Raw genomic sequence first — 27,227 nt, forward strand, 5'->3', positions numbered from 1 at the left:
CAAAAGAAGCCTCATGGACTTCTCTTCAGAAGAAGACACTAAAGGGCCAGAACAGAGCACCTGCAAGAGAACAGGGCCACATCCAGCCCAGGCAGTCGTATTCCCTGGACCACCGTGGTAGCCAGTAAGTTCTTAATGTATCTTTCAAAGTTTTCTATTCTTTATAGAGCTTATATGCCTTGTTAAATATTCCCATTTTACTTCACCCATTAACAATCTCCTTTTGGAGGAGTTCTCTCAAAATGAGTTCTTTTGTGCTAATACTCTGTCTAGCTGGCAGCTTTATTCAGGCCAGCTACATTGAATTGGACTTCCCCAAGAACCCATTTCCTGGGTTCTTTTTCTTCCACTGGGACTAACAAAAGATAAGAACTTCTTTTTTTTTTTTTTTTTTTTTTTTTTTCCCTGAGCCTGATTTGTGTTTAGAGGTTTTCATTTGCCTGTTCTTTTTTTTTTTTTTTTTCAATAATGATGAATCATCACTTCTCCTTGCTGACTGCTGAGGTCCCAGATGTTGTGAAAAATTCAGGCAGCTTGTTTCATATCAACATGCCTGAGCAGTGGTTATGCAGCTGAGTCTCCTTCACAGGGTTTGTGAAGGGGACAGGTTATGTGCATTTACAATAAATTTCTATCACATCTGGGCATTCACTCAGCAGTTATTTGAAAACCTATTAATTTACCTTATTTTATCCAAAAGAAACTGGAATAGAGAATAGACTATTAGATGGCTACAGCTTTATTCTCTGCATACTGTAAAATAACAGCTTAACCTGATGCACGAGACATTTCTCTAGCAAGCCAGAGTTGTGTACATGGTGATCCTCAACACAGCAAGTTCTCAGGGAAAGAACTTTTGCCACCAAACCAGAGAAACCTCTCCAATCCCTCCCCAGTTCAGTTCTACAAAAGGAACCAGTGAGGGATATTAACTGTTATCCAGTCCAGTGGATACTAATTTAGCTGAAGGGCCTGATCTGCTCTAATCAGGCTATCTAGCTCAAGTGTAGGTACCTAAGAGAGCAGCTTGAAAATGGATAAGTTGTTAGGGGGTACAGAAAGAAGAGCAGGCCTATGAGAAGAAGCAAAGAAAGCTTCTTGCCCTCCCATACCTTCACCACTTGCATGTTGGTACAAAAGCTTACAGGGCTCCTCCCCTTCCTCTGGTATATCCATACAGTCGATACACACAGTGTGAGGTGGGTAAGACAGAAACTATTAAGAAAATAGTTAAACTAGAAGAAAGCCAGAAACTATTCAGAAAAACCTAGATTGTCTTGACCTCAACCTAAAGCCCTAACTGAAGGATGAATGTGGTTGCCAAGGATCATTTAATGCATGTGGGCATCCCTCCTGCCTCTGACAGAAAGGTAGAATGGAGCCTGAAGAGACTATGACTGCTACCAGATCCAAAATGAAGGGATAAGGCTACCTGAATACTGAATCTGAAGTTAACCTGAAGCCTGACTTTCCTAAGGGGCATTTCCACAAAATAAACCTAATTGCAGGAGCTTATCAATAGCTAGCCAAAGAGGTGACAGGGCAGGGAGGACCCAGCAAAGTCTCAATGAACAGTCCAAGATTTTTGCTCCCTCCCCTTCATGACTGTGAAAAAAAGGGTTAAAAATATTTCTTCTTCAAAGGGTTCTCTTTCATACCAACATTTCAAAAGATCAATTGCCAATAAATTAATACAAAATAAAAACCAATGTATGTCCTGGTGGCAAGGGAAGATGCATTCCTTCTCTGTCCCTGTCACGTCAGAAGAGCAGCTCCAGCAGAGCCCTCTGGGCCATACTGTGCCCTCACAGCAGCACTGGTGTGACATAGTTGGCAGGGAAGAGACCCAGTTCCCCACGCAGGCGTCCTTTCCACCAGGATGGGTTGGAGCTGTCCAGGACCTCTAAGATGTCCCCACTGCGGAAGCCCAGCTCATCGTGCTCCATCGCATCAAAGTCGTACAAGGCACGGACCCAGAGTGTTCTCTGGAAAGGACAGAAGAGACCACAGGGAACAAGGAGTCAGGACTTTGAAAGATCATCTTTGCCACCCCTCTTAAGACCCAGTAAATACATTCACTAAGCAAGGACAGGTAGTGCTGAATTTTAGACCAACTTGCAATTAAACCAGGAAGTGGCCAAGATGCCAGGAAGGAGGGACCAATTAACTGGGACATCTGAGGGATGGTGTTTGGTTTCTCAGCAGCCTCAGTGTATTTGTGGGTATTTGCACCATAAGGTGAAAAGTCAGACTGAGAGCAGGTCCTTAGGAAATTGTGTTCTCATGGCTCTACTGCCTCTGCCCTGTAAGGGCAGCCAGGACAGCCACATCTGAAGCCAGTTATGGGAGCACAGAAGGACTCCTGCCTGAAACCTGCTGGGCTCTAACTATTAGGGAATGGCTCTAGGGAGCTGGCCTGGTGCTGGTGCAGATATGAAAATGTGTCCTCGGCCTGTCAAGGACTGAGAGAGCCAGCACACAGGCGAAAGTAGAGAACACTGTAAAGAAGGATAAAGAAGGATACTTGTTCTTTCAGGCACTTTTGGGGCATAGGGGAGGGTCTTAAACCTTCTTCAGACTCTCCCCAAGGTCAGGTCTCTGAGATCCAAAGGATTTAACATCTGTTTGAGTATACCAGTTTATCTGGGGTGTGCACTGTAATGTGCACTATGGTTATATTTCTTCTAAAGGACTTTGCAGTCAATCTCCAACTTTGGCCAGAAATCATATTTTAAAGGACATAGCTTGGGCTTCTTTCTGGGAAATTGTTGGCATGCACACTGCAGGGCATGGATAATTTAGGAGGTATATCTAGCAGGGACAGATGGAGAGATCTGTTTGAAGGCAGACAGATTTTGATAAATCTTCCATTCTGGGCCCTGCTTAGACCTCAACCCTAGTTTTTTGGTTGGACATATAGACCTTCCTATAATTGGATTTGTGGCTTCTACATCACTGATGGGACGTGGCAGGCAAAAGCATGTTGTTATTCATTGCCACAGCCTCTGAGAGATAAAAAACACTGTATTTTAAGCTGGATTACAATAAAGATTTGGGGCTTTTGCCAAGAAAAGGGGCATGCCCCTATTTTTTAACATGTTCCAAATCTCCTAATCCAATCTGATCTTTTTCACTCATTCTTGAGAAAGGTCTGCTGTCCCTTCCTTCTCTCCTTGCATCTAGGTTCTGTGGTTATGGGCTAAGCTGGACATTTCTTCAAGGAAGAGGAGCATGCCTTAGGTCACACTGAGCTCATGGGGAAATACTTTGTAGCTGGCAGTGGAACCACAGGCTGAGGCAAGGACACCACATTCTGTGTGGGCATTCACATAGTGGGACTTGGCAGAGCAGGTAGTGACTGAAGGTCAGGTGCCAGGTATGGATCCTGTAGGGGAGTGGTCTGGGGTGTCTGCAGAGACGCATCTGGATCACACCCACATGCACTGTGCCAAGAGGCTCTGACAGTCAAGGGTGTCAGGTACGTGAGCCCTGCTTCGACAGCAAAGGAGGTCTGAGAGATGTGTTAGGCACAGACAAGTAGGGCTGGGTGATCTCAGGCCTTCTCAGGACTGCAGCAAAAATTAATGGAAGAGACAGTGTGACTACAAGTGCATTGCAAGACAGAAGGAGCACTGTAGCATGGTACAGTATCATGAGGCTGCTCTCCATAGAAGTTAAAAAATGTACTGCACATTTAGCTACTGACATCAGTCACTGCCTGGCTGCGGTGGCAAAGATAATTGAAAGCCCTGTGCATTAATGGACATGAAATTCTACTACAAGAGATCATTAGGCTTTCAGAAATGTCTTCTGCTGGACTAATCTTGTGCTTGATCAAAATCCATGGGTGAGCTTGTGCTCATTCCAGTGTCCCACATGGGGATTGTCCCTATTTTGCTGTGCTCATGCTAAATTCCCTCTTCTACTGAGGCTGCATAAGACTGACCTTGAGAGCAGTTACCAGAACTATGCTCACATAACACCATAGTCCTACCCTCAGAGTGTCCCAGAAGCAGATTCAAGTGGCTGGGATAGAGTCATGAGACTCAGAAATGTCTTGTAAGACATGGCCTGGCAGGCAAAATACACTACTTCTCATGCAACCTCCATGTAGGTGACACTGTCCAGACTGCTTGGCCACTGCTAAGGCACCCACTGACTTGGGCAGATGAGGCCTTCCAGGTGCATCACCTACCGGTATCTGCTGGTGCAGTGGGTCTGTGTGTCTCCGTTGCATAGCTCCTGCACTTCCTTGGCCAAGATCCCTTAGTCTATGCATCACGTCTTGCCTGTCCAGACTCCCACCATATCTTTCCTAGAAAGAAAACAGCAGCATAAAAGTCATGTTGTTGTGGTTTTGGCTGGAATAAAGTTAATTTTCTTTATAGTAGCTGTCTTTTGGATTTAGTATGTGAATACTGCTGATAATACACTCATGTTTCAGTTGTTACTAAGTAGTGGCTCATTCTAAATCAAAGACATTTCAGTGTCTGGCCAAAGGGATATTCCATACTCTAGAACATCATACCCAGTATATAAACTGGGGGGAGTTGGCCAGAAGAAGCCAATAACTGGTCAGGGACTGGCATCAGCCAGTGGGTGATGAGCAGTTGTATTGTGCATCACTTCTTTTTCTTGAGTTTTATTCCTTTCTCTCTTTTTGTTATTTCCTTTTAAATAAATAGAAAACTAGAATAACAACTATTATTATTATTATTATTATTATTATTATTATTATTATTACTACTACTACTGCTACCATTTACTCTATTTCAATTATTAATTTGTTCGTACCTCAACCCACGAGTTCTACCTTTTTCCTGATTCTTTCCCTACTCCCACCAGCAGGAGGAGGAGTGAGTGAGTGGCTGCATGGTACTTAGTTGCCAGCTGAGATTAAACCATGACACATATATATTCTGAGATGTGTAAATGAGGGGATTTAAGAGTTGTTAGTGGGCAAGGAGTCAGGGGCAAGCCCCCACTTTAATAATTTTAGATGTCTGCTTCCAATCCCTGTGCTCCAGTTCTGCAAGTAATGACCCTCATGGAACAGGTCAGCTTAGACTGTTCTATTTTGGATTTTACTTCTTAGGAGTTGAAAGTTGACTGTCCTCAGCTGTGTTTCACAGCTGCTGGGACAAATGTCAGCAAGGGGCTTTTTTGGTCTCTGAGACTTTTGAAGAAAAACTAAGGTTGTTCTAACTCACACATAAAAGCTGTGCTTGCCAAGGGAACTTCAGCCAATCTGGAGTTATTATGACCCAGTCCTGCCCACTCCTTGCTCTTCCTCTGTCCCATACGCTGGGGAAACATCAGTTGTGCTGGTGCAGCTGACTCTATCTGAGGCACTCACTGCTTTAACTTGTCTTGGGCTGCTCCATATTGTAAAGGACAGCAAGCAAGCCTATAAATCTAGTAGCCAAACTAGCCAAAGAAGAATGAGACAAACATCTAAGTCATATCAACACAAATTGGCCCAGGCAGATGGAGAGAAGAAGTAGGAAACATCTAGGAAACAAGTTCTCTTTTGTGTGCACAGCTAAGAGATGTAGATTTTTGACAAAATGACTGTTCGCTTGCTACCAAGCAATAAAAGCCAATGTTTCATATGCCTGGGCTTGATGTCCCAGCCCCTTGTTTCTGGTAGTACCTGTTGCTGCTGCAGTATGGGTAAAGGATGCTCTACATATCTCTTGGATATAGAAGAATGATCTTCTCCAGCTGCTCCTCCCACGTGGAATCCTTCCCGACCTATCCGTTCCAGGCTCCCACCACGCCTCTCCTGATGGAAGAAAGATCACGAAAGTGAGGTCAGGTTTTGTTTCCTACCACATCCTTGACTAAAGCTGTGCAATCATTGCACACTGAGCTTGTGTGTGTACTACCTCTACCACTACCCACTAATCTGGAGGCTCTTTCAAATAAAAGACCCCGCCTCTCTGAACAGAAGAACAAATCTGGAATCCTGTATTTTAGATCTTTGTTGTAGCCACTCTCCATCTGAAGTCAGGGTGGTAGTGGGATGTGCTGGGCGGAAAATATGGCTACTGATGTGAGGATCAGCACAGAAGGGAAGCTCTTTCTTGAAATACTGCCCTTAGAATTCATTTGTCTCTGCACTGAAATCTATATATTACAATAATTTTATCATATGGCTGTAGCATCTAAAAATTTGAATTGTGAACAGAAACCTCACTGTGGTGAGTGCTAAACATACTCTGCTGTGCCCATCACCATAATAAATGTACAGAGAGTTTGCCAAAGCAAACTTGAGTTCTGTTCATTTGCCTGTCTGCATCTTGGAGCAAATGCATCTCTTTCCCTTCCTGCTCACAGTCAGCCCAAACAGTTTGTTATACTGATATACATGCATACAGTCTTTCTTTCCTTCCCCAGACACAGAGATTCATCACTGTAATCTCTCTCTTACAGATCCCAGAGCTTCTATTTTAATACCTTACTAGTGTGTTTTTAAAGGTCTGTATAAGTGGTCTAGAAAGAGACAACAACCCAGGCCCATTCTTCAGACTGAAAAATGTATCATCTCTCATTTTGAGCCAGCAAGAATGACCCACATGCAGCCTGTAAAACTTTACTGCTGTAGTCAGCAGGTCACATACTTTCTGCCTTGCCTCTACTTGCACATCCTGGTAATTTAATACCAGAGTCCGTTTCCCAGTAAAACAGGACTTTTGTTGCTGCAGTGACCAGGCATGTTCACTCCCAGTACAGGGAGTGCAATGTGTAACAGCCTCTGCTATGTCATTTGCTTGTTCCCCTGGCACAAAACCAGGCGTACATTGGACTGGGATTTGTCTGCCTTCTCAAACATCAACTATACCTTCCCTGAAGGCACATCTTGTTCCCAGATCTGCTATGTTCTTCTCGGTAGTACTTTCCAGTTCCTAACATTCAGGTTAACTGCTCCAGGTTCTGCCCTCTGTTCCTCCACATTCCTTTTACTGTGTTTGCTCAGTAGCAGATAGACAACTCTTCTGAGCAGACAAACTTGCAGTTGTAGTTGCACTCTGGGTGCATGCAAGGACACTAAGAAACCAGACTCAAATTCTTCTCAGTCACAACCCACCAGTCAGTTCTGTACCTGTCCTCAGGAAATCTAAGCATTTCAGTAAGGTAAATCCTGCTTGCCTTGGCATCTTAGAATTTCAGCTCTGAGGTCTTAGCACAGCTTTAGCAAAGCATCTCTATTCAGATTTGAAGAATCAAAAAATTCTGCTCAATTATACAACTCTACATACCACTGAATCCACTAAGAATCCGTGTCTCAGTCCCCACCAGTGTAGTTATGTGGCTGGATTTCCAGGGACAGACTGTCCTCCTCCTCAACCTGAGACATTCTCATGGGATGAACTCCTTCCACAGAAAGGTTTCTGACTGAGAAACTCCTAAGGACAGTTTGTGTTTACCTTTTCTTCTTGGCTGTTGTCCCTTAGGAAGATCTGCTTCTGCCTGGAGATGGAAGTTGTCTTGTAGTAGTCCACCAGTTTGTTTAGCGAGTGGAATTTCTCTGTCCACAAGTAATAGCTACCCTTTGAATCCCTCATCACTTTGAAGTGTTGTACATCATCTTCATGCCTGGATCCCAATGGAAAAGAAATCATCAACAGATTGCACTTATACCTTTTTTGTAAAAGTCTTTTCCAGAAGGGTACCAAAACTTCTTGCTTGGCCAAATCTAGACTCCTGGAAAGTCATGCAATGGCAGTCCTTGTGTGTACTGGACCCAGGCGTGGCTCTGTTTTAAAAGACTCATCAATTTGCAAACACAGAGTGCCCCAGGGCTGCCCAGTCACAAAGCACTATCAGAGCAAAGCATAGGGTTTTAAACCCTCTCTTTTGAAATAAAGGTCACAGGATCTTCCAGGGTGAAAAAGTGCAGTTGTAGTCTACCCAACAGCCTCTGCAGGTCCTGTTAACATCCAGTCTGCATTGACTCGAAGACCTGTAATACACTCTTATACACCATGGGGATCACCACTACATGCAGACACAGTCATGTGAAGCCATACACTAAACTTTAAGATGGTATAAAGTCTAGTGTAACATCATTACTACAGGCCATTCTCCCTATCCAAAAAGAAAAAAAAAGGAATTTTCTGATGCTGTTACAAGCCAAATTAACAATCTCAAGCTTCTGCCCCTTACTCCTTCTGCACCTCCCCTCCTCTCACCTCTTGTCTGATGTGTACAATTCCTCTTTGCACCAGATGTGATCTGGCTCTGGTACCCACCTCCTCGCTCTGTGCAACTCCAGGCACTCAAAACACTCTTCTCAGAGGCTACATCTGCACAAGTAAACTGAATGGGGACGAGCAGGGACTGAATGCTATCCTTGACTGCTACAGCCCCAAGCTGTTGAAGTGTTAGCATGGTTGTGGTTTAAATGGAAGAGCTCTCCCTTAGAAAGTGCTGGGCCATGCTTAGAAAGAAGAGGCCAGGAACTGTTCACAGGGAGCTGTTTGAATACAGCTCTTCTGTTTGGTGGGGTGAAGAGGGTGTAGCCATACAGATCTGACCTCTGCCTCACTGCTTGACTTCAGGGCCACAGAAAGAGCCTGACTGTACTTGATTTGTTGGTGTTAATTGGTGCAAATGTAACCAGAATATTTTCCTGCAGTTCCTCCTGGATACTTTTTGAGCTGCCTGAATCAGCAAGTACAGACCACTTGGAAAAGACATTGTTAACCATGACCCTAATTTAAAACTGGTTATCAACTATTTGACTGAAAATTGGGAAACCAAACATCATTTAAGAGCTCTGCTTAGAAGCAAATGCACTGAGAAGTGCTGGGCTACAGCAAGCTGCTGAAATGCAGCTGGGCTGCAACTAATGAAAAACCAGTCCTTGTCCAATGGCTGTTGACCTGTGGGAAATAAGTTAACAATGTAATAAATCTCTTCATAGGTAGTAGCTGAATTCTTGGATTTGGTAACCAAAGCTGTCAGGGAATTAAAACAAAGGGAAGACACATGTTAAGCACAGTGGGAGACTTTCTCTGTACCATTCTGCTTTGCTGTAGCTCTTTCAGAGAAAGAGGTCACCAGGGGATGCAGCTTTGGAATGGGGCATTCACCGTGTCACTTGAAAAGAGGCAGAAACATTTGGGAATCAGATGCCTAATTTGTTCTCATTCACAACACAGCAGCACTACCAGTGACTGGCAGCATGCAAACTTCTCAAGAGCCTACATCACATTAGGAATCCTTATGAGAGGAGGCTAGGGACACCATTAAACAGGAAAAGAAGCAGGAATATGCTGTTAGAAGCAGATACCTGACAGAGATGGAGAAGTCACCATGAGAGTTCTGACTGGCTCGGACAATGAAGCAGCCAACTCCTTTGCTCATGAGAAGGTTCTCTGCTTCGTGGCGGGATATCTTCTCATCAAACCAGCTGTCAAATGGGAAAAATCATGGAGATGTGAATAAAGATGTGAATTAAGGTGAGGAATAAAAAAGTTGAAGGTAGGGAGAATGTGAATAAGCAGGGTGGAGGGAAGAAAACAAAAGGATCAGAGGAGCCCACATGGCTACTCCCAGTGGCCACGTATATGCTGAGGTACAGAGGTTTGATGGATACAGACCATTTTCTTAGAGTAGTAAAAACATGTACATGCAAGGAGAACAATGTAAGCTTTGGTCTGCTAAGAAGCAACACTCAGGTGAAACTGTAATTACAGACACAGTACAATAAGGTGTTAGTCAAAGAGATTTTAAATGACAAATATGTATGTATACATATATACACGCATAATTTTCAGACATATACATCAAATTGCTTTTTGGCAAACTGATGGAAAATTACTGGGCTGTGATGGATATATTGCATGGAACACACATAAATTTTTAGTAGAAGCAAGCCATGAAAGTTTTACTACTAATAAATTGGTTCCTGCAAGAGTTGCAATATCACAAAATCACAGAAGCACAGAATACATAAACACACTTACACAAATCTAGCCAGGCATAACAAACAACAGCATAAGGCACTGGACTAATAATGAGAAAGTCACCATAAACAGTAAAATAATATGATGTCAGTAGGAATTTTTCAGTAGACAAACACAAAATCACATACATTTGCATATATCCACTCCATAGCTAATAAGATCTACAATCTGCAGTCTTTGACTTCACCTAATATGTAATTGCCTGTATTGCATTAAAATTAAGGACTGTTAACTTCCTAACGTCTGTAATTTCTGCTTTGGAGTTCCTTATTATCATCACAGTTTACCTATGTATCATTAGCAAAGAAAAATCAGATGAGCCTTTGTCACCCTGTTCTTTCAAAAGTTTTAAAGTTCTTTTAAAAGTTTTCTATGCCTTCTGATGTTTACATACTTCTACTAGAGTTTCTCACACACTGTCATGTAAATAATGATTGTTTTACGTTCTTCCTTGTGGGAAGAGAGAATTGACAGACTGTTAGTTTAACCAGTGTAGTTAGAGAAGTAGCAATTTCATCCTCCAATCCACTGTCTATATATTCTATATATAAAATTTTATACATTACATATATACATTACATATGCATATTATATGTAAGTATATGTATTATTAGATGTATATATATAATATACATACACATTACATTATGTACTATATACATACATATACATTACATATACATATTATATTATGTCTATAAAATTCTATATATTACAAGGCCAAGAATAAACTTCCTCTCTTTTCCCTCTTTTGCATCTAGTGTGAATTTGTGAGTTATTTTGTGTCGTAGTGTGACAAGCCTTGATAATCAATCTCAATGATTACTTGACAAGAAAAAGATGGGCAAAACAATCCATCAAAAATAGGAGGCAGCTTTCTTCCCTATGTCTAGTTCTGTCATCTGGGCTGAACTGCTTCAAAGTGCAGACCTGGCGCTTAGAAAAATGTCAGAGTGGAAATATTTCTTCGCAGCTCTTGCACAGAGAAAGCAACATGACAAAAATGTGTGTGAAAAAGGAAGCTGCCAGTGCTCCTGAGCGATGGCACAGCCCTGTGAAAGAGTGAACAAGAACAACTGACTGGAACATCTCATCCCCCTGAGGCCCAAAAGTACAAGCCTGTATTTGCACAGCAAACGAATAATGTCCTTCAGCTCAGCCAAAGAAGTTGGCTTATGTCCAAAAAGGCCAGTAAGTGCCACCTCCAAAGGGGACAGAGGCACTTATTTGTAACCTCAAAATCCCTGTGTGCTTCCAGTGTGATTGCTCAGGGCTCTGGTGCATTACAGCCACAAGTACTGGGCTTGGTGCATGCTCTGCTTGTTCATCCCTGAAATGCTGCAGCACTTTTGAAAAAAGAGGACAATGAGAGGTGCTACTGGGAGCATTTCTGCTAACTGAAAGGTTGTAAAAATCCCATGCACTGTCATATTTATGGCATAGGGCTGGAGAGCACATTTAACATGCATTCCAATGCTCATCAGTCCTTTCTGAAAGTGCAGTTCCATCTCCTCAGCGGGAAGGGAGAAATGCAGGTACACCTGTCCTCTGACAGATCTGTTTGTGTGTGTGAGAGAGAGAGCAGGGCGGCATGTCTGGTCTATCAACTCTGCCGATCCAGAGTAACACCAGCTGTCACAGTCGCACAGCATTGCACTGACCTCTAGTGCACCGACAGAAAGTCACAAGCACTTCGGGGGGGAGGCAATGCGGTGGCAGGGTGGGAAAAGGGAGTCAGTGTCGTTAAGAGTCGAAGGGGAGGAAATTTTTTTTGTAATTTGTTTTCAGAAAGATCTCTCGCTCTTCCTTTTGTGCTTAGACTCTGTCTCTGTTACCAAGACTTCACATCATGATTATTCTCCTTCTCTCTGAGGGCATCTAAATGCAATTCCTGCCACATCCCAGCATCCCTTTGCGCAGCAGTAACAAAAGAGTCACTTGGGACTGACAGCAATCATTGAGATCCATTTAGCTGTGAGAGAGCAGAGGATGCTTTGGGGTAGAAATATGCTGTGCTGGCAGAACCATGTATAGCATTATGGCAATCCCTGCCAGCCCCAAAGTGCAGGATGTTATGCCCAGCACTTCCCCTGTCTTCACCTCTGCGCGCGCACGCAAACGTGGTCCTGACAGCACTTGGTGGAAATGTGCCATGGTGGTGACACCATTTCTGTCATACTTACGGGGGAACATGGAAATCAATGAAGTTCTTAGGAACATAGCCCTCGTGACTTCTGAGCTCAGCCTTGTACCACTCTTCCTGGGAGCTCAAAATCTGCAATGGAGAAATGGATGGAATAAATGCGTCTCCTGAGAAAGGCAAAAGTGACCAAGATTCAGGAAGAAACCTAGAATGTCTTGTAAGAATAAAAGAAAATGGTACACATTCTTTACTCTCCACCATGGGGCAACAAGGTTAGCGGCTGATGACCACTTCAGAGCAAGCAAGCAATAAAAAAGCCTGAGTAGAATTAGAGAGATTGCTTGTTAACTTTACCCCTTTGTCTGACTGCCTGTCCATGTATCTCTGATGCCCGTGAAATGGAGAAATTCAGCTTTGAAAGACTTAGTAGGGGTTTAAATTATTCTCTGTGCTGCCTTTTGTAGTTGGTACTGGAATATCTCAGATTCATAAGGGAAGAAGAAAATATCTGTGAAAACTCCTCTGACATATGGATATGGAGGGCTATGCAGCTGTAGCTGTGTGTGTTATGACCGCACAGATGTTACCATGTACTCTCACCTGTCATTTTACAAGAGGTTCTTTAGTGGGTTAAGTCTTCAGCTGCCCTGAGTTTTGCCAAGGTAGATATAAGAAGGAGGCAAAAAGTGTTTTCGAGACACTGTTAGACTTTGGAGATTGTAGGATAGGTGGAAGTGAGTCCACATCACACACCGGAGCAGCTTCAAGTGTGCTCACATTAATGTTAACTGTAATGGTCCTTAGAAACATCACTGCTGACCACGAAGGGCCCAAATTCATGACACTGTGGCTAATGGCCCATGGTACAGCCCTAAGCTAGAGGACAGAGGACAGAGGACTGAAATACAACCACATTGGGATTTTACTGCAAATGTTGTGGTCTTTGGTGTTTTGTTTGATATTCCACCTCCTGGGACAGGATTCTGCTGTATGAAATAGACCATGTTTCTGCTCTTTCTGGTTTTGGAGAGGAGCCTAAAAGCATGAGCTGTGACAGTTTTAAAAGGAAAAAGCCAGTGGAAAAGACTTAATTTAAAATCAATTGTTAACAGCAATAATACTTACTTTGTGAGCCAATCGCATGGTTTTGGGAACCTAAGGCACATTTTTAGTTTTGTATTTGAAACAGGATGTTACTGTCTCTGGAGCCAATTCTTCATTGCCTTCCCTGCCACGTAGGCCTTTTTCAAACATTTGGATTCAGAAAAGTTAAGGAATAGAAAGCTGTGGAATTCCCTACTTGTATAATCACTGCTGTCCTCATGCCTGGGTGCTGGGTTAAGGATCTTTTTTCACTGCTGTGGCCAAACACAGGGGATGATTGCTATTTCCTGCTCATGCTTGGGGCCTGCTCTGTTGGAAGTGAGGTTTCCAGAACGACCCACCAGCTGTTTGCCACTGCAGAGCTGGCAGGTTTCTCTCAGTGTGTCATCCTCTCAGAGAAGGATGTAGGGGGGGCTAAGAGGGTGGATTTCCTCCTGTCGCTACTGGTTGAGGGCCTCATGTTTCCTGTTTTTAATCTCTACATCAATATCTCATCTTATCTCCTTCATAAATCAGCAGGTTGTTGCAGGCAGCACGAGGGGGCTCATGATGGGGTAGGAATGTGTGTGTGCCTATTCCAGAACAGAGTTGTTACTCAGGCTGATTTACTGCTACTACGGCTTGGGTGGCTAACGTGTTGCTTTGTTTACCTCAAGGACATTAAAGCAAGAGGCAGTTTGATTTTTCTGGTAGTGAATTCTCTATGACAACTAATAATAATAAAACTGGTGTGTAGTGTTGACACTTTTTATCAGAAGATTCCAGCATACTTTGAAAGGAAGCTCTAGCTTATAATGATTTTACAGGAAGGGAAACTGAGGAACAGAAAGAAAAGTGACCTGGCCAACACCATCACCCCAGCCAGGGACTTGATGGAAGTCTCCTGAGAAAAAAGGCATCAGTAAAGGTCATGTGATGGTAGGGACCGACTGGGGAAAAATAAGAGTGTTTATCTGTGCTGAAGAGAGGCAGTGATTTCTCCAGAACTTTCTCACAGCTCTTTAGAAAGATTTGGTACTACTGAACTCTGGATGCTATCAACTTTGTCTAAGTGCCAAGAATTGAAAGGCCAATAAAATAAAAAATGGTGGTGATGGAAAAGGCAAGGCTGAGACCCAATATCTGATAATTAACTGGAGTATCTGTGACTGCACAGAGGGGTAGCAAAGGCTCCTCGCCAAACAGGGCTGTACATTCTATTGTTGTACATCATCCCTTTGGACAGGAAAAGAGTTAAGGCCTCAGGGAGGGGTAATACTCAGGCATTTTCAATGGAAACAGAACATCTGGGGCTGAGAAGTGGATAAATAATTAGGGTGAAACTTCAAGTGGCCTCATCTGTGGGACTTTGGTAACATTAACAAGAACTGTTCTATCATAACACATACAAATCAACTTTAAAGAGACTTCCAGAAGTTCTGTATTGTATATGATCAGCTCTACCTCTGCCATTGCCTCATTGTTAAATTCCTGCCAGGGTGTATATAATGTTATTAGACCAGGACCTTTTAAACTATTCCATTATGTGTGTAACAGTCTGTCTCATGGAATTTTCCTCTCCTATTTGCAATTGCCTAGATCTCTGCAGCACCTAACAATAATTACTAACAATGAAAAGTTAGATATAAATCCTAGAATGGATAAGAGTTATCTTTTAAACAGTTCAAGGGCTGGAAATAAGGAAGACAGCAATCCCTCTGGACAGATCTGGTCCTGCCTGTGTTTAGACATAGTCATCATGATGTAGTCACTATGGATGGTTTACCTTGTCAATGAAAACAGACAGTACCGTCAAAACCTGTCACCAAAGATCTGTGGTCCAGCAAAGATACATACCCTTCCATGCTGACTACCAGAGGACTGGAGGGCAACTAAATCCAGAGTTCATGGACATAAAATCAAGAAAAGTGGACACAGACTCAAGTAAACTGGAAATTGTTGTCCTATTGCAAACCCTATGGGAGAGGAGTATCCTGAATTTGTATCCTAGTTTATAGATGTGTCTTCATCTGTTTTGTCAAGGCAAATGGAAGCACAAGAAAGATCTGGAAGCAGCCTCAGAAACACTGTTTAGTCAAGCTGGGGACTGTACTTACCTTCAACATATCTCCAGCCTGGAAGCTCAACTCGTCTTCTCCAGAAGCAGTGAAATCAAACTTGGCGATGGCTTCCATATCGTGTCTTGGGGGCAGAGAAAAGCTGGAACAAGTAATGTCAGATACTTGTCAGTGTCTATGAGCTACTGGGATTGCAGAGTCCAGCCTTGGAAAGCTGACAGGCAGTGCTGTGATTTGTATGTGGAGCAGCACGCACCACCTACGGGCAGCCATTAGTTACTAGACATGGGAAGATATAAGCAGATAGAAGAGAGGGCATGGCTGAGGCTATAATTAGCTGAAGTCAGAAGTACAAATAACCAATTGTGTATGCTTATTCCAACTGATTTCTTTCTCTAGAGCAATCTCATGGGAAAAACATGTATAGACCAACTTTGTCACAGTTCCCAATAAAACAAGTGACTCTGTCCTGCAACAGAAAAATGTATTTGCCCCCTTCAGTGACTTACTCTTTGCCTCAAGAGTGAGTCAAATTGGAGACAAAACAAACAGGTCTGCAATAAATATATATATTTTTTTCTTGGACATGGGGCACAATATGGAAGGTTGAAAGAGGTTTCTTTGTGATGGCTTAACATGGGTGACCACAACTTTCATGTAGGAAAACACTGTTTGCAGAAAGGCTGTATTCCCAATTTTGAAGCAGGTAGAGAGTTAGCCTACCTCAGTGTTGGTAACCCAGGAGCCTGAAATGTATCAGACAGCCTGCAAACCAAAGCCTGCTTTTTGGCACCAGAGCAATGTGGCAGGGGAAGTGGCAAGATGGGCTTTGCTCCTTCACCACTTCCTGCTCACATAACTCGGATGTACCCCATCAGGACCATTTTTATAATCAAGAGTTACCAATTTCCCATGGCTGGGTCATATACCCCACAGCCCAGTGGTGAGGCTGCCAGTGACAAGCCAAGAAATAGCCAGGCAGTACCACCTTAAGCAAGTGCACTGCTGGCAGATGCACTTGCAGCACAGCTTCTGAAGACCATCAGACAACTCCAGTATAGAATTAATTTTTATGATTTCTGAGCTAAGTTTGTTTGGGAACAAAGATCCTGAAGCCACAGGTTCCACTACCTAATCTCAATTCTCACAAAAACACCCAATCTTTATGGCTTCAGAGGAAGTGTCAGCTTGCCTGATCCAAAACATTCTTAACTAGAAAGCTCTAGAAAGAGACTGTACAAACAAATGAGCAACCCTAATTAGGGTTAGATATTTCTTATCAATTAGAACTGACACAAGATCCCCACAATATAAAGTGTTGACGCTGAACAAGCTCCAGAATTTTGCCACTTTAAAATCAAGAGGCTGCTGTAGCCGTCCAAGGATTTAACTATCTGTGTAAGCAGAATCCAGGGCCCAGCTCTGATACAGCTCAACTTAAACTGCTGAGAATGAGCTGGGAGAAAGCCTGCAGGGCAAAAGCTCTAGGACTGCATCAGCATTAGCCCAGGGATTCCAGAGGAAACCACCAACATGGGAAGATATAAAATCTCAGAGGAAAAACAAAACCATAGTTTAGTTGTGATAGTCAGTCTAGCTGAGTACCTGTCATGAATCATTTGGGTCACTAAGTTGAGTTGTCAGTGCCATCAGTCCTGACCTAGCTGGAGGCAGATGGCAATCATGGAGGGTGACTCTTCATTTCTCACTGATACCTGCAAAGAATCTTTGGGTGCCTTTACACAGGTGAGGAGTATGCTAACGTGTAGCCTAAAATTTCATTAAATCCTAACTAGATTCTGTGTGTGTTAACTGTATAAAGCAGTTATTTATTGGCTAAATTGTCTATTTCCTGCTTGCAGAGTCCCTTTGCACTTGACTAAAGATCCCTGAATAAAGTGATCCAGAAGAGGGGCCAGAACATCACTGGATATTAGTTCTGATATTTATTACAATCACTTCTAACTAAAAAGAACCCTGTTTATATGCTTCCTAGTGGATTCTGTTGGCACTCTCTTTTTTGCTGCTTATAGGTGAATTTATATCCATGTGACTGACGAGAGCTATGAAGCACCAAGGCAAATTTTTGGCAGCCCATAGAGAGTTCTGCTTATTCAGCATGGATCTGTTCTAGAGCAATTGGGGTTGCTTCAGTGCCAGGGCCTCCCATGTAGGTCTGAGTACGTAGCTCAGCTGAGATCCACCCTACTACACCTGCTATTCCAACCGGCTGCCTTAGGCTTTCCAACACGCATCAGTGCTGAACCCTAACACCCTAAAGCACATTGGTGCTTTATTCTCAGGCTTCAGCTTTCCACCTATTCCAAACATTTTCACTCCTATTCTCCCTGTTGATCTACTAATGCTCTTTAATTCTTACTTTTGATACCTTCTGCAGATTAGGGTCACTCTCTGTCTTACTCTTATTCCAAGACATTGGTGTTACCCTGCAGATGCAGCTTGGGCCTGATTTGAGATCTGTCCTCTATTCTTGCATAGATATTTTTGGAGCTTCAGTCTGTCACCCTCCACAGGCAGTGTCAGGCCCGTTTTGTGCTAACAGAGCATAGGGATATTAAACTGGAGGGGAATTAACCCTTAAGGGAACTGGTCAAACAATTATACTCTTTCATGGAAGACAATTGAAGAAAAAGACTAAAGGAGAGTTCCTTTAGTAAGGGTTGTTTATCAGTGTTTTATCTTGCTGGTGGCCTACTGCAGACAGATCAGAGCCAACAGTGCAGGTGGATCCTAGAACTCCTAAGTGCAGACCATTAATCCCAGCTTGAGGAAAAGAACACATTTAAGAACAATTTAAATAGAAATTATTCAAATACAAATCCTGTCTTTGATTCTGTCCCTGAGATACAGAAGAAGTAGTGGGGGTTCTCTTTACAGGGGCAAGAGAGTAGAAAAACTTTAATTTTCCAATAACCCAAATGTTAAAGGTGCTATTGGAATGTGGCCCCCTCCAAAGGAGAAGAGTTTGTGAAACAGTGAAAATCTTCCCTCTCACTTCCCTTCCAATTTCAGCAATCCCAGCCTCAGGGAAAGACCAGGAGAGAGATACCTCTTCAAACAATCTAACACATGGATTAAATATGCCTTTCATTGCCAGCGGCTGGATTTAGAAGTGGCTCAAACACCATCCACAGTGTTGGCTGTGTTGATAAATCAGCAACGCAGTAATGCTTTGGCCTTAAGCTCTTCCCCCACCAACTACTAAAGCAACACTAGCCAATAATCCTGTCTTTGAACTCCAGCCTACCACTTTTCAGCACCTGAACTTCAAACCAGTTCTGTTTCTCTGATCCTGTTCCTCCCTCCATGTGTAACTTGAGAATCCTCACTCCACATGGGTCAGTGCTGGGCTCTCATGAAAACTCCCCTGCCAGGAGCCCATTCTTTTCCTCTCTGCATGCTTGTGACTCCCAGCACCACCCCACAACACAGACAGACAGGAAAATTTTCACTATTATCATAACTTACATTTCTCAAGCACCTTTTATCCCAAATTCTGCTTTTACTGCATGGTGCAACTCCTTTAAGCTTTTGATAGCCAAGGACAATTTTACGCTGTGCATAATGTTCTCTGTGAAAATCACCTTTGTAGAGCGTTTATCATGAAACATATGCAATGTTCAAAGAGGGCTTTTTCAGTTCCAGGTGTGAGCTGAACCAGTGCCCTTCATTTTATGCTGGCTTTCTGCACGCAGGTGAATTTTCTCTGTGGTTCACCTTTGCAACAGGGTGGATTCAAGAGGCATAAGGCAACAGCAGCTCTGTGAGACTGGTGCAACAGAAGGTTCACAAAATGAAAAGTGAAAAGCAGCATGGGTTTCAGAGCACAAGGTAGGCATTTTAGTTTGGCGGAATGCCATTCCCTGAGCAAGAACATCAGTGTCTCTGTTGATGGAAAGTGCCAAGGCCTAAAACATGTCAGCAAGCAATACAGCCTGATAGCAGAGTCCCAAAGAGTTTAACAGCGTTACCCTACATACACCATGTTGCTTCCAAATTCAGCAGTAACAATGCCAGGGAAGCTCACCACCTATGAAGAGTTCGTCACTCAGGGACTGCCCAGCCTCATCCTTTCCCAATTTCACCTACTTACATCAGAAGGAGAGCAAAATTACAACAATGCACTCACTTAATGGAACCATATGCAAAAAGGTTCTATTTGTATGCCAGAAGCATAACAAATTGCACACGTCTCCAGTCTGAAGCTTCATCCAGTGAGGTTTTGCACCAAGATATACAGCACGAGCTACCGTGTCTTTGTTCGGCTCTGCAAGAACAACCTGTGGGATTGATGAGCAGCCGGGGACAGGATTCAACCCTGAGCATCTGTACAGAAACTCCAGATGACATTTCAGCAGAAACAATGGAGAATGGACCTGTAATCTAGAAGAGCTGTTGCAGATAACAGCTTTGTTTTCACCAGCCAAGCCACATACAAGTGGCATGGGAATATTTAGCTCCAAAAAACACAAACCTCTTGGTACTGAGTTAACGGTGCAGCTTCACTGACTGTCGGTGATAAGAAGGTAAAATTTATAAGGGAAAACAAGTCACTAAAACACTCAGAAATGATGCATTTAAGTCTTGGCTATTCTGCCACACAGAGCAATGCACAGCATTTTGGCTGAGCCTATGTGCAAACAAAATAAGCCTCCAAGGAACTGGATTCACAGAACAAACTTTCAGGGCTCTATAACCAAGAGCAGTTGGTAAGAAATGCCCCAAACTAGGATGGTGCTTAATTTCCCCAGGGAACACAGGTCTTCTGTGCTACTTCCCATCACGTCAGAGTAGAGTTGTGCAGCAACATGGGAAGCTGGTGCAACAACAGGCTCAAAGAGAGGAGCACCTGATACAGTACCAGGTATGATATCACAGCATGATACTGTGACAGTATAAAATACCAAATCTTTGCTGTGCTGGAAGGGTTGGTGTGGGGGGACTGGGCTGGTGGGGAAACACTTCCTTCTGTTTGCCCACCTCCTCCCTCAGATCCCAGCTGGTCAGATTTGGCAGAGGGATTTGGCCTGCAAAAGCACTGCGCTGTTGTGAAAGCTGATAAACAAGATAGCCTTGGGATGCCATGCTCTGCCCCTACTGCGCAGTACTTCACCTTTCCTTCCAAAACCCCCCTTCCTCCCTTTACCTTGTCCCAGCCAGCTCCCCCCACTCGAGTGGCGGAGCCATGCCCAGCCCGTACCTCGCAGCAGCTCTCCTCCCTGCCGGCACTTCGCTCAGAGCAGGAGGTGCGCTGCCCCCGAGGCACGGAAGAGACCGAGCGCTCAGGCCCCTCCCTGCAGCGCCCGTGTCACACGTGGGCACTGGGCCACGTGTTTGGGGACAGTCCGGAGTGGGCATGAGGGACGGAGGAACCCGGCTGTGTCTGTCACGGGACTGAGCGGGGCGTGGACAGTTTCCAGTCCCTAATGGCAGAAATATTTGGTACCCTGCATATTTAAAATGGTGGTGCCAGTTCAAAAGGAGCTGCTCCTGGCTGCTGCTTCAGCCCAAGGTCGTTTAACAGATGAAGAAAGAAGGGTCCCTCAAAAAGTGCAAGTTCTACCCAAATAAGGAAAACAGAAATGAACACAGATCTAAGTTAACTGAGAAACCGTAAGTCTGTTGAAAAGCATATCTTGAGGAACAAGTAGCTAAAGACATAAAAACATGTAATAAAATAATTTTCAAAGACAACAGAAACAGGAAGCCTGGCAGAGTGTGTATGTAGGTCTGACAGATGATTGAAATGTAAAAAGAATGTTCAAAGAAGATAAGGATAAAGCACAAAAGCTAAATGAATTCTCTGCATCCATGCCTCTTCCATAGGGATATAAGGAGGTCTCCACACTGGAGTTTTCTTTGCAGAGGAAAGCCAGGAGAACTATTTCAAGATGAAGAACTGGAATAAAAGATTTTAGAAAAAAACAGCAAACGAACAAGAGTAAATTCAAAGATTTGATATTTTAGAAATCTTGATTGAAATCCTAACTGAACATGAAATAATAAAGGATGAGCAATTAAACTGTGGCATACAATGCTAGACTTAACTAAGCCTCGGTACTAGGAAAAAAGTAGCAAACACAATGCCAATGTTTGAGATGTGTTTTGTGGGGATGCAAGGTCCAGGTCTGACTTCTGTGTGCCTGAAATGGATTAAAAGATGAATGATGAAATGAATTACTGGCCCTAAGAGAGAAATAACATACCAATTCCTCCTCACACAGCTTTTGTAGAAGGAAGTCATATGGCACAATCTGAGTTCTTTGAAGCAGCTGATGAAAATGTAGATACAAGTGATCACTTGATATAAAACTTGCATTTGTACATAATTTTTGATGAAGTCTTTCATCAAAGACTCTTAAAAAAGCCTCCTAAGTTCTCAAAGACTAGGAGGGAAGGTCCTATAAAGGATTAACAACTGATTAAAAGTTAGGAAACAATTTGAATGTACTGTTCAAAATATTCATAAATGATCTGGAAAACACGAAGTGACAAAACTTACTGATGAGAAAAAAATCTAGGGTAATACAAATCTCATCACAAAGCCTTGCCCATGGTTTTAAAAATACTGTTGAAATCGAAGATGAATCTCAGTGCTGAGGGCTGCAAAAGCAATGGACTTGGGACAAAACAAACATAACTACGTGAACACAGCAATGATCTTAAATTAGCAATTGCCACTTGGGAAAGACACCTTTGAGATGCTCTTTCAGTTCTACCAAAGTGTCAGCTGAGTGGAAGTAAAAAAAGGCAGGTTAAGAAGCGTCTGGAAAGTGATAGAAAACAAGCCAGAAGACAACATGATGCCACTGTACAAGTCTCTGGGGCACCTGCTTGAATATTTGTCACTTGAATACAGCAGCTAGTTCTTGTCCCTCCATCTCAAACACATTAGAAATAGCAGACAGAAAGCAACTAAAGATGACCGAAGGAATGGGAAGGTTCTGGACAAGAAAGGACCAAATCAAGGACTGGGATCCTTCACCCTTAAAAAAAGTTGTCAGAGGGATAAATACAAAACAATATTGGAAATAATGAGAATCATGGAAAAGGCAAACAGGAAGTTTTATCCATCATTTCTTACAACATAAGCACTAGGAGTTCATTCCAAGAGTGTCAGAATCTGGGAGGCCCTAGGGAAAGAAGCTGTGGCATGTATTTGTCCTGTTCTCACTCTCCTTCCCCAAACCGCTGTTGCTGGCTACAACACCATGGATTGTGAGTAACTTTAACCTGACCCAATTAATCCTTAGGAGCTGTGGCTCTTCACCAAAAACCACCACAATGTGCTAGTCCAAGAGGACTGGTCCAGCAGCAGGCTGGTAGGTGGTAGTCCCTACACACACCACCTTCTGGGGAGGTAGTAATCTCACTGGAATATCTGTAAGTTAAAACAGGGGTAGTGTGAAAATTATGAAGCACTCAGACCAGTCGGGGGTAGATACAATGAAAATTCCCTCTGAATGGGATAATCTTGAATATAATGGCTGAAAAAATATACAGGTTCAGCAGGCAGGGGGCTAAAGGAAGAGTACAGCAGTTAACTCTTGCCATGTTGTGAAAAGTTTTCCGTGTGGCTATCAGTACATGAGAAATATAAATTTCTGTACAGGAAGGTGGGACACCAATCCTCACAGTCTTCTTAGGTTTAAGCTCTGTGCTTTTTTGTGAATGGTATGACAGATTGCATTACGTTACACACTGGAACGACCTAATTTCTCTATTTTCTACCATGATGTGATCTAATGGGCCCCCCAGCAGGAACGCTGCTGGTGCCTTGTCACTCATGCTTGTTGCCTGACAATGTCACAAAACACTGCATAGATTCCTCTTATGTATCCAGAACTATTGCATTATAATATTAAATCTATTAAATGTCAAGCCATAAGAGATGTGGCTTTCTATACTATAAACAAAACACTCAATACTGGCAAGCTCCCAACACTGAGAAAGAATAGGAAATAGGATAGAATAGGAAATAACTCTCTTTTCTTTCTTCTCCATTTCTATATATTCCTCCTCTGTCACAGTTACGGTAACACATTAACCTCTTCACCTTGCAGAATACATTCATCACAGCTATGTTGAAAAATATGAAGAAATATCCAGATACTTCAGCCATAAGTAATGGAAACAAACCTAATGGGAAGGACATAAGACTCCATGCATCCGTGTTTTAGCCAATCTCTGTTGGAAAACTGGGTTAAACTCCCAGGCAGACAGGTTATTCCACAACTACTTGCTGCAGACTTCTTTGTCATTATCTACTACTGACACAATCCAGACAGGATGGTCAAACCATAGCTATTATGCAGTCTGAGAAGACCTGGATTTAAAAACCTTGATGCAGACAAACTTACACCTGCTTTCGCACTTAGGTGAGTGACCCAAAACAGATGCATCTGCAAACGTGTCTGAAAACTGCCTAGGAACACGCTGTCTCACAAAAATCTTAGTGACTTCTTGCTGGCCTGAAATTTTCAAGAGAAGAATCTTTTTCCAAGACATTTTATTCACTTTAGTTCCTAGCTGGGAAGCATGTGGGCAGCCAGAAAGAAGACCAAAGGGAAATGAAAAAATAAAGAAAAAAGAAAAAAAGGTAATTTCCAACAAAACATATACATCAAATATTTTGTCTACTCTGAATTGAGTTGATAATACATGAAGAATTAAGTGGCCAGGTTTTGTTACCCTCAAGATAAACTACTTCCCCATGTTCTTAGTTCACCTCCAGAAAGTAACACCATCAACAAGAGAAACAGAAGTCAAAGTGTGGAAACAGGAGAGATTTCAATTGTTGTAAGTAATTGTAAGTGATAACCCAGCATCTGTGGATTTGGGAGCATCAGGACTGTAAATCCACATAAAGCTGAACATTATGAATGGAAGCTGTCTAGTCTTTCCCAGGCTCCCATCTATTCCTGTTCCCACATTCAGCTATGCTGCACACAGAGCAATTCATCCTCTCACAGCTTTGCTCTCTGCAAACAGCTGCTCAGGCTGTCCACAGTGACAGGTCATTAGTGGGCAGTTATTTTTTTCAGGTCTGAGTGCATGGAAGTGGCAGTGCTATAAAAGCTTCCCTGCAGAGCTCCATGAACTGATCTGGGAAGAGCTCTTTCCCAATTTACTGTGCTTCCTGTTAGCAAAAATTGTCTTGAAATCTCTGTGTGTTGTTGCTCACCTGCAAAAGTCCTCTTTGATCACGTCCCAGGATTTTCAAAAAGCTCGATCATCAGCATCAGTTGCAAAGCTATTGCTGTTCTAGTGCTGATCTTGTCACCATCACCCTCACAAACAACATTCAGTTTAGCTGATGTGACTACAGCCTACTGTGCTTTCACAAGTGGTACAATTATTTGAATTAAAGGTGTGAAGCCAATTCTCTTACAGGAATAAGCTTTACCTGTAAGAGTTCTGTTCTCATTCTCTGGTTGTGTAGCCACTAGGAGAGTGTATGACTTAACTGCCTGGTCCCATCCATGTAGCACCATTTATTGCAAGGAGATGTGGTTTTAATCCTGAACATCAGTGTTAATTTGCTACTTAGTTCATACAATGCTTCCCATCATTCTGCGAATTGATCTCCAAAGATATCCCCTACCATTTCAGTTGAGGAGCATCTCTGCACTTCTGAGAGATTCTTCTATGAAAGTTTATGGCTAAGATCCTCTACTTTCCTATTCTAAAGAAGTACTGGCAAACTTGTTGATATTTAATATTTTCATCAAATCCTTTCAAACCTGCCAACTTTTTCTTCTATGTCCCCTACTCCATAATTCCTACCACTGAATTATTTGTGTCTCTCTAGCAGCTTCTTTATTCTAACCAGTCAGGTTCTCTACCTCCTGCATTTATATGGTGATTACACTGAACCAGTCTTGTGACATCCCAAGATTATAATTTTGACAGCAATTACAAGACCACAAGAGTTGAACTGTCACAGAGCCGACTGAAGTACCAGAGGAGGAAGGAGTAGATTACAACAGAGAAAGGGAAGTTTGATTTATTTTTCTCCACTACCAAATAATTCTTCTGGTTTTCCACACATTTTCTTTAACTGCTGCACAGCTGCCCAAGAGCCCAGACAGGAAGAACTGCCTTACAGCTTCTGTGTTGCCAGCTGCTCTGAGCACACATAGCCAAAGCATGCCTGCTGTGTTCTATAGTGTTCCATGTCAGAGTTTCCAGCTTAGGCCCATTAAGTTTCAAGGATCGGCTGTTGGGACCAAAGAAGATCCAGCTCACTGTCAAGGAGGCCTCTGTTCAATACACAGCAATTTGTACTTTTCACTTGGAAACCTGGATGGATCTCCAAGCCCAAAGAAGGCTGGAGGCCACAGAACAAGATGAACAGAATATGTTCCTCATAACAGCACATTTTCCAAACCTGTCCTACATTTATCTCATTTAAGAGCAAAAAAGGGCCAGTTACTCAGGGCAAAAGACCATAGATCCTGTAGCCTCACCTCTGCTCTGGAGCCTTCCACCAGCAGGACTAGTTTCTGATCTTCCTCACCATGGAGGGATGTCTAAGAAAACTTTCTTCTCCTTGCTGCTCTCTTGGGAGCCAAAACTTTCTTTTCTTTGCTGGTCTCTTTCAGAGACTCTTAAGTGTTAATCAGTTGCTCTCCCTCATCATCTGTGGACTATACTAAATTACAACAGCAGCAAATTTGGCACATCTCACTATATAATACTACTATATAATGTGGTAATTTTTCTTTACAGTGTTATAATTTTAAACATTAGAAGCACTGCTACTGATCAAAAAAAGAAAAATTTCCCAGCCTTTACAATTTATTACCTTCCCTTCTGGAAGTACCAAAGTAAGTCCTAGAATTGGGACTCAGTTTCAACAGTACCCTGTGCATCCCTGAAAGATAAACATGACAAGAACACAGGATTCAGAGGTTTCGGCTATTAGGATGATAGCTAATTTTAAAATAACACTTAAAATTTGAGCTACAGATAAGCTAAGCATGGGGTATCAAGCCAAATCAATGTGGGTTGCATGAGCTGCAGGTTTTCTTCTTTGCTGCATGTAAAGACAGCAGATGGAGAAAAGAAGGGAGAGAAAGGAAAAGACACTCTTCTTCAGTGATTTGAATCCAGTGCTGGAGTGTTCAACAAACACTCCTTTCCAGGATTTAAATTTTCCTTTGATGAGCACCTTTTGGCTCAGTGGGATTTGCAAAGCTTCCATTTGAAGCTAGAGAAAAGTAATCTCACTCTTTCTTTCTCCACCCTCCCTGCACTACACCCTCTAATCATGATTAATATATCTAAACATGCCTGATTAAGCCAGACAGATGATGGGCCACTAATCTGAACTGATCAGGGCTCTGGAGCTGCCAAAGTGAACCTGCTGTCTCTCTGTCAGACAGAGCAATAAGGGGTCGGTAATGCAGCCCCATTAACTGCTTCCTACAGAATGAATTTTCCCTGACTGCTCCTTAAGAGCAGACACTTGAGGAATGCTGCCTGATGGGAAGTTGCTTTGAATCGTTTCTTTTAGCACAACTGTCAAGCAGCTCCTTCTCAAGCCCTCCAGACAAACAACTAAAGCATGAAAAATGTAGCCACTTCCTTCTATGCTACTTTCTTTTAAATCTCCTCATACCTTGTCTTGCTAACTGCCTCTCAATTTTTCTCATCTTTTCTTGGTAAACTTCAGCACTGACTGATATATGGTGCACTGCAAGTGTGTGGTTATCAGAAAACCAGCCCTGTTCCCACTGTGCCTGTGTGTATGCAAGCAAGGGATCAGCTTCTGTGTACACTTAGAGCTTGCGCTTCATGAATTCATAAAATTTAGGGCTGCAACAGACCACTATGATCAATGCACCTTATCAGTATACCAGTGAACTGCCTGCATGCAACATATTTGCACTAATGTTGAAGGTTCATTGAAGGATAAATGGATAC

At 42.8% G+C, this 27,227-nt stretch overlaps 1 protein-coding gene across 1 annotated transcript; it reads right to left on the minus strand.

Annotated features, from left to right (window-relative positions):
- Positions 1 to 743: 743 nt before the first annotated feature.
- GRAP2 (GRB2 related adaptor protein 2) lies at positions 744 to 19,497 on the minus strand. Its single transcript, XM_053977876.1, has 8 exons — positions 19,429 to 19,497; positions 15,318 to 15,420; positions 12,158 to 12,249; positions 9,299 to 9,418; positions 7,431 to 7,599; positions 5,654 to 5,785; positions 4,196 to 4,315; positions 744 to 1,985 (listed from the first exon to the last, which is right to left on the minus strand). Exons 2-8 carry the CDS (start codon positions 15,393 to 15,395, stop codon positions 1,806 to 1,808), a joined length of 891 nt encoding a protein of 296 aa, XP_053833851.1. The 5' UTR covers positions 15,396 to 15,420; positions 19,429 to 19,497; the 3' UTR covers positions 744 to 1,805.
- Positions 19,498 to 27,227: the final 7,730 nt, after the last annotated feature.

Source organism: Vidua macroura, chromosome 5 (genome assembly GCF_024509145.1).
Source record: "Vidua macroura isolate BioBank_ID:100142 chromosome 5, ASM2450914v1, whole genome shotgun sequence".
In the NCBI taxonomy this organism is placed as follows: domain Eukaryota; kingdom Metazoa; phylum Chordata; class Aves; order Passeriformes; family Viduidae; genus Vidua; species Vidua macroura.

Coding starts and splice junctions, on each gene's coding strand:
- GRAP2 (XM_053977876.1), bottom strand. CDS start 15,395: ATGGAAGCCATCGCCAAGTTTGATTTCACTGCTTCTGGAGAAGACGAG. Junction 12,250..15,317: donor AGGCTGGAGATATGTTGAAG/GTAAGTACAGTC, acceptor TCTCCATTGCAG/ATTTTGAGCTCCCAGGAAGA. Junction 7,600..9,298: donor GACTTCTCCATCTCTGTCAG/GTATCTGCTTCT, acceptor ATTGGGATCCAG/GCATGAAGATGATGTACAAC.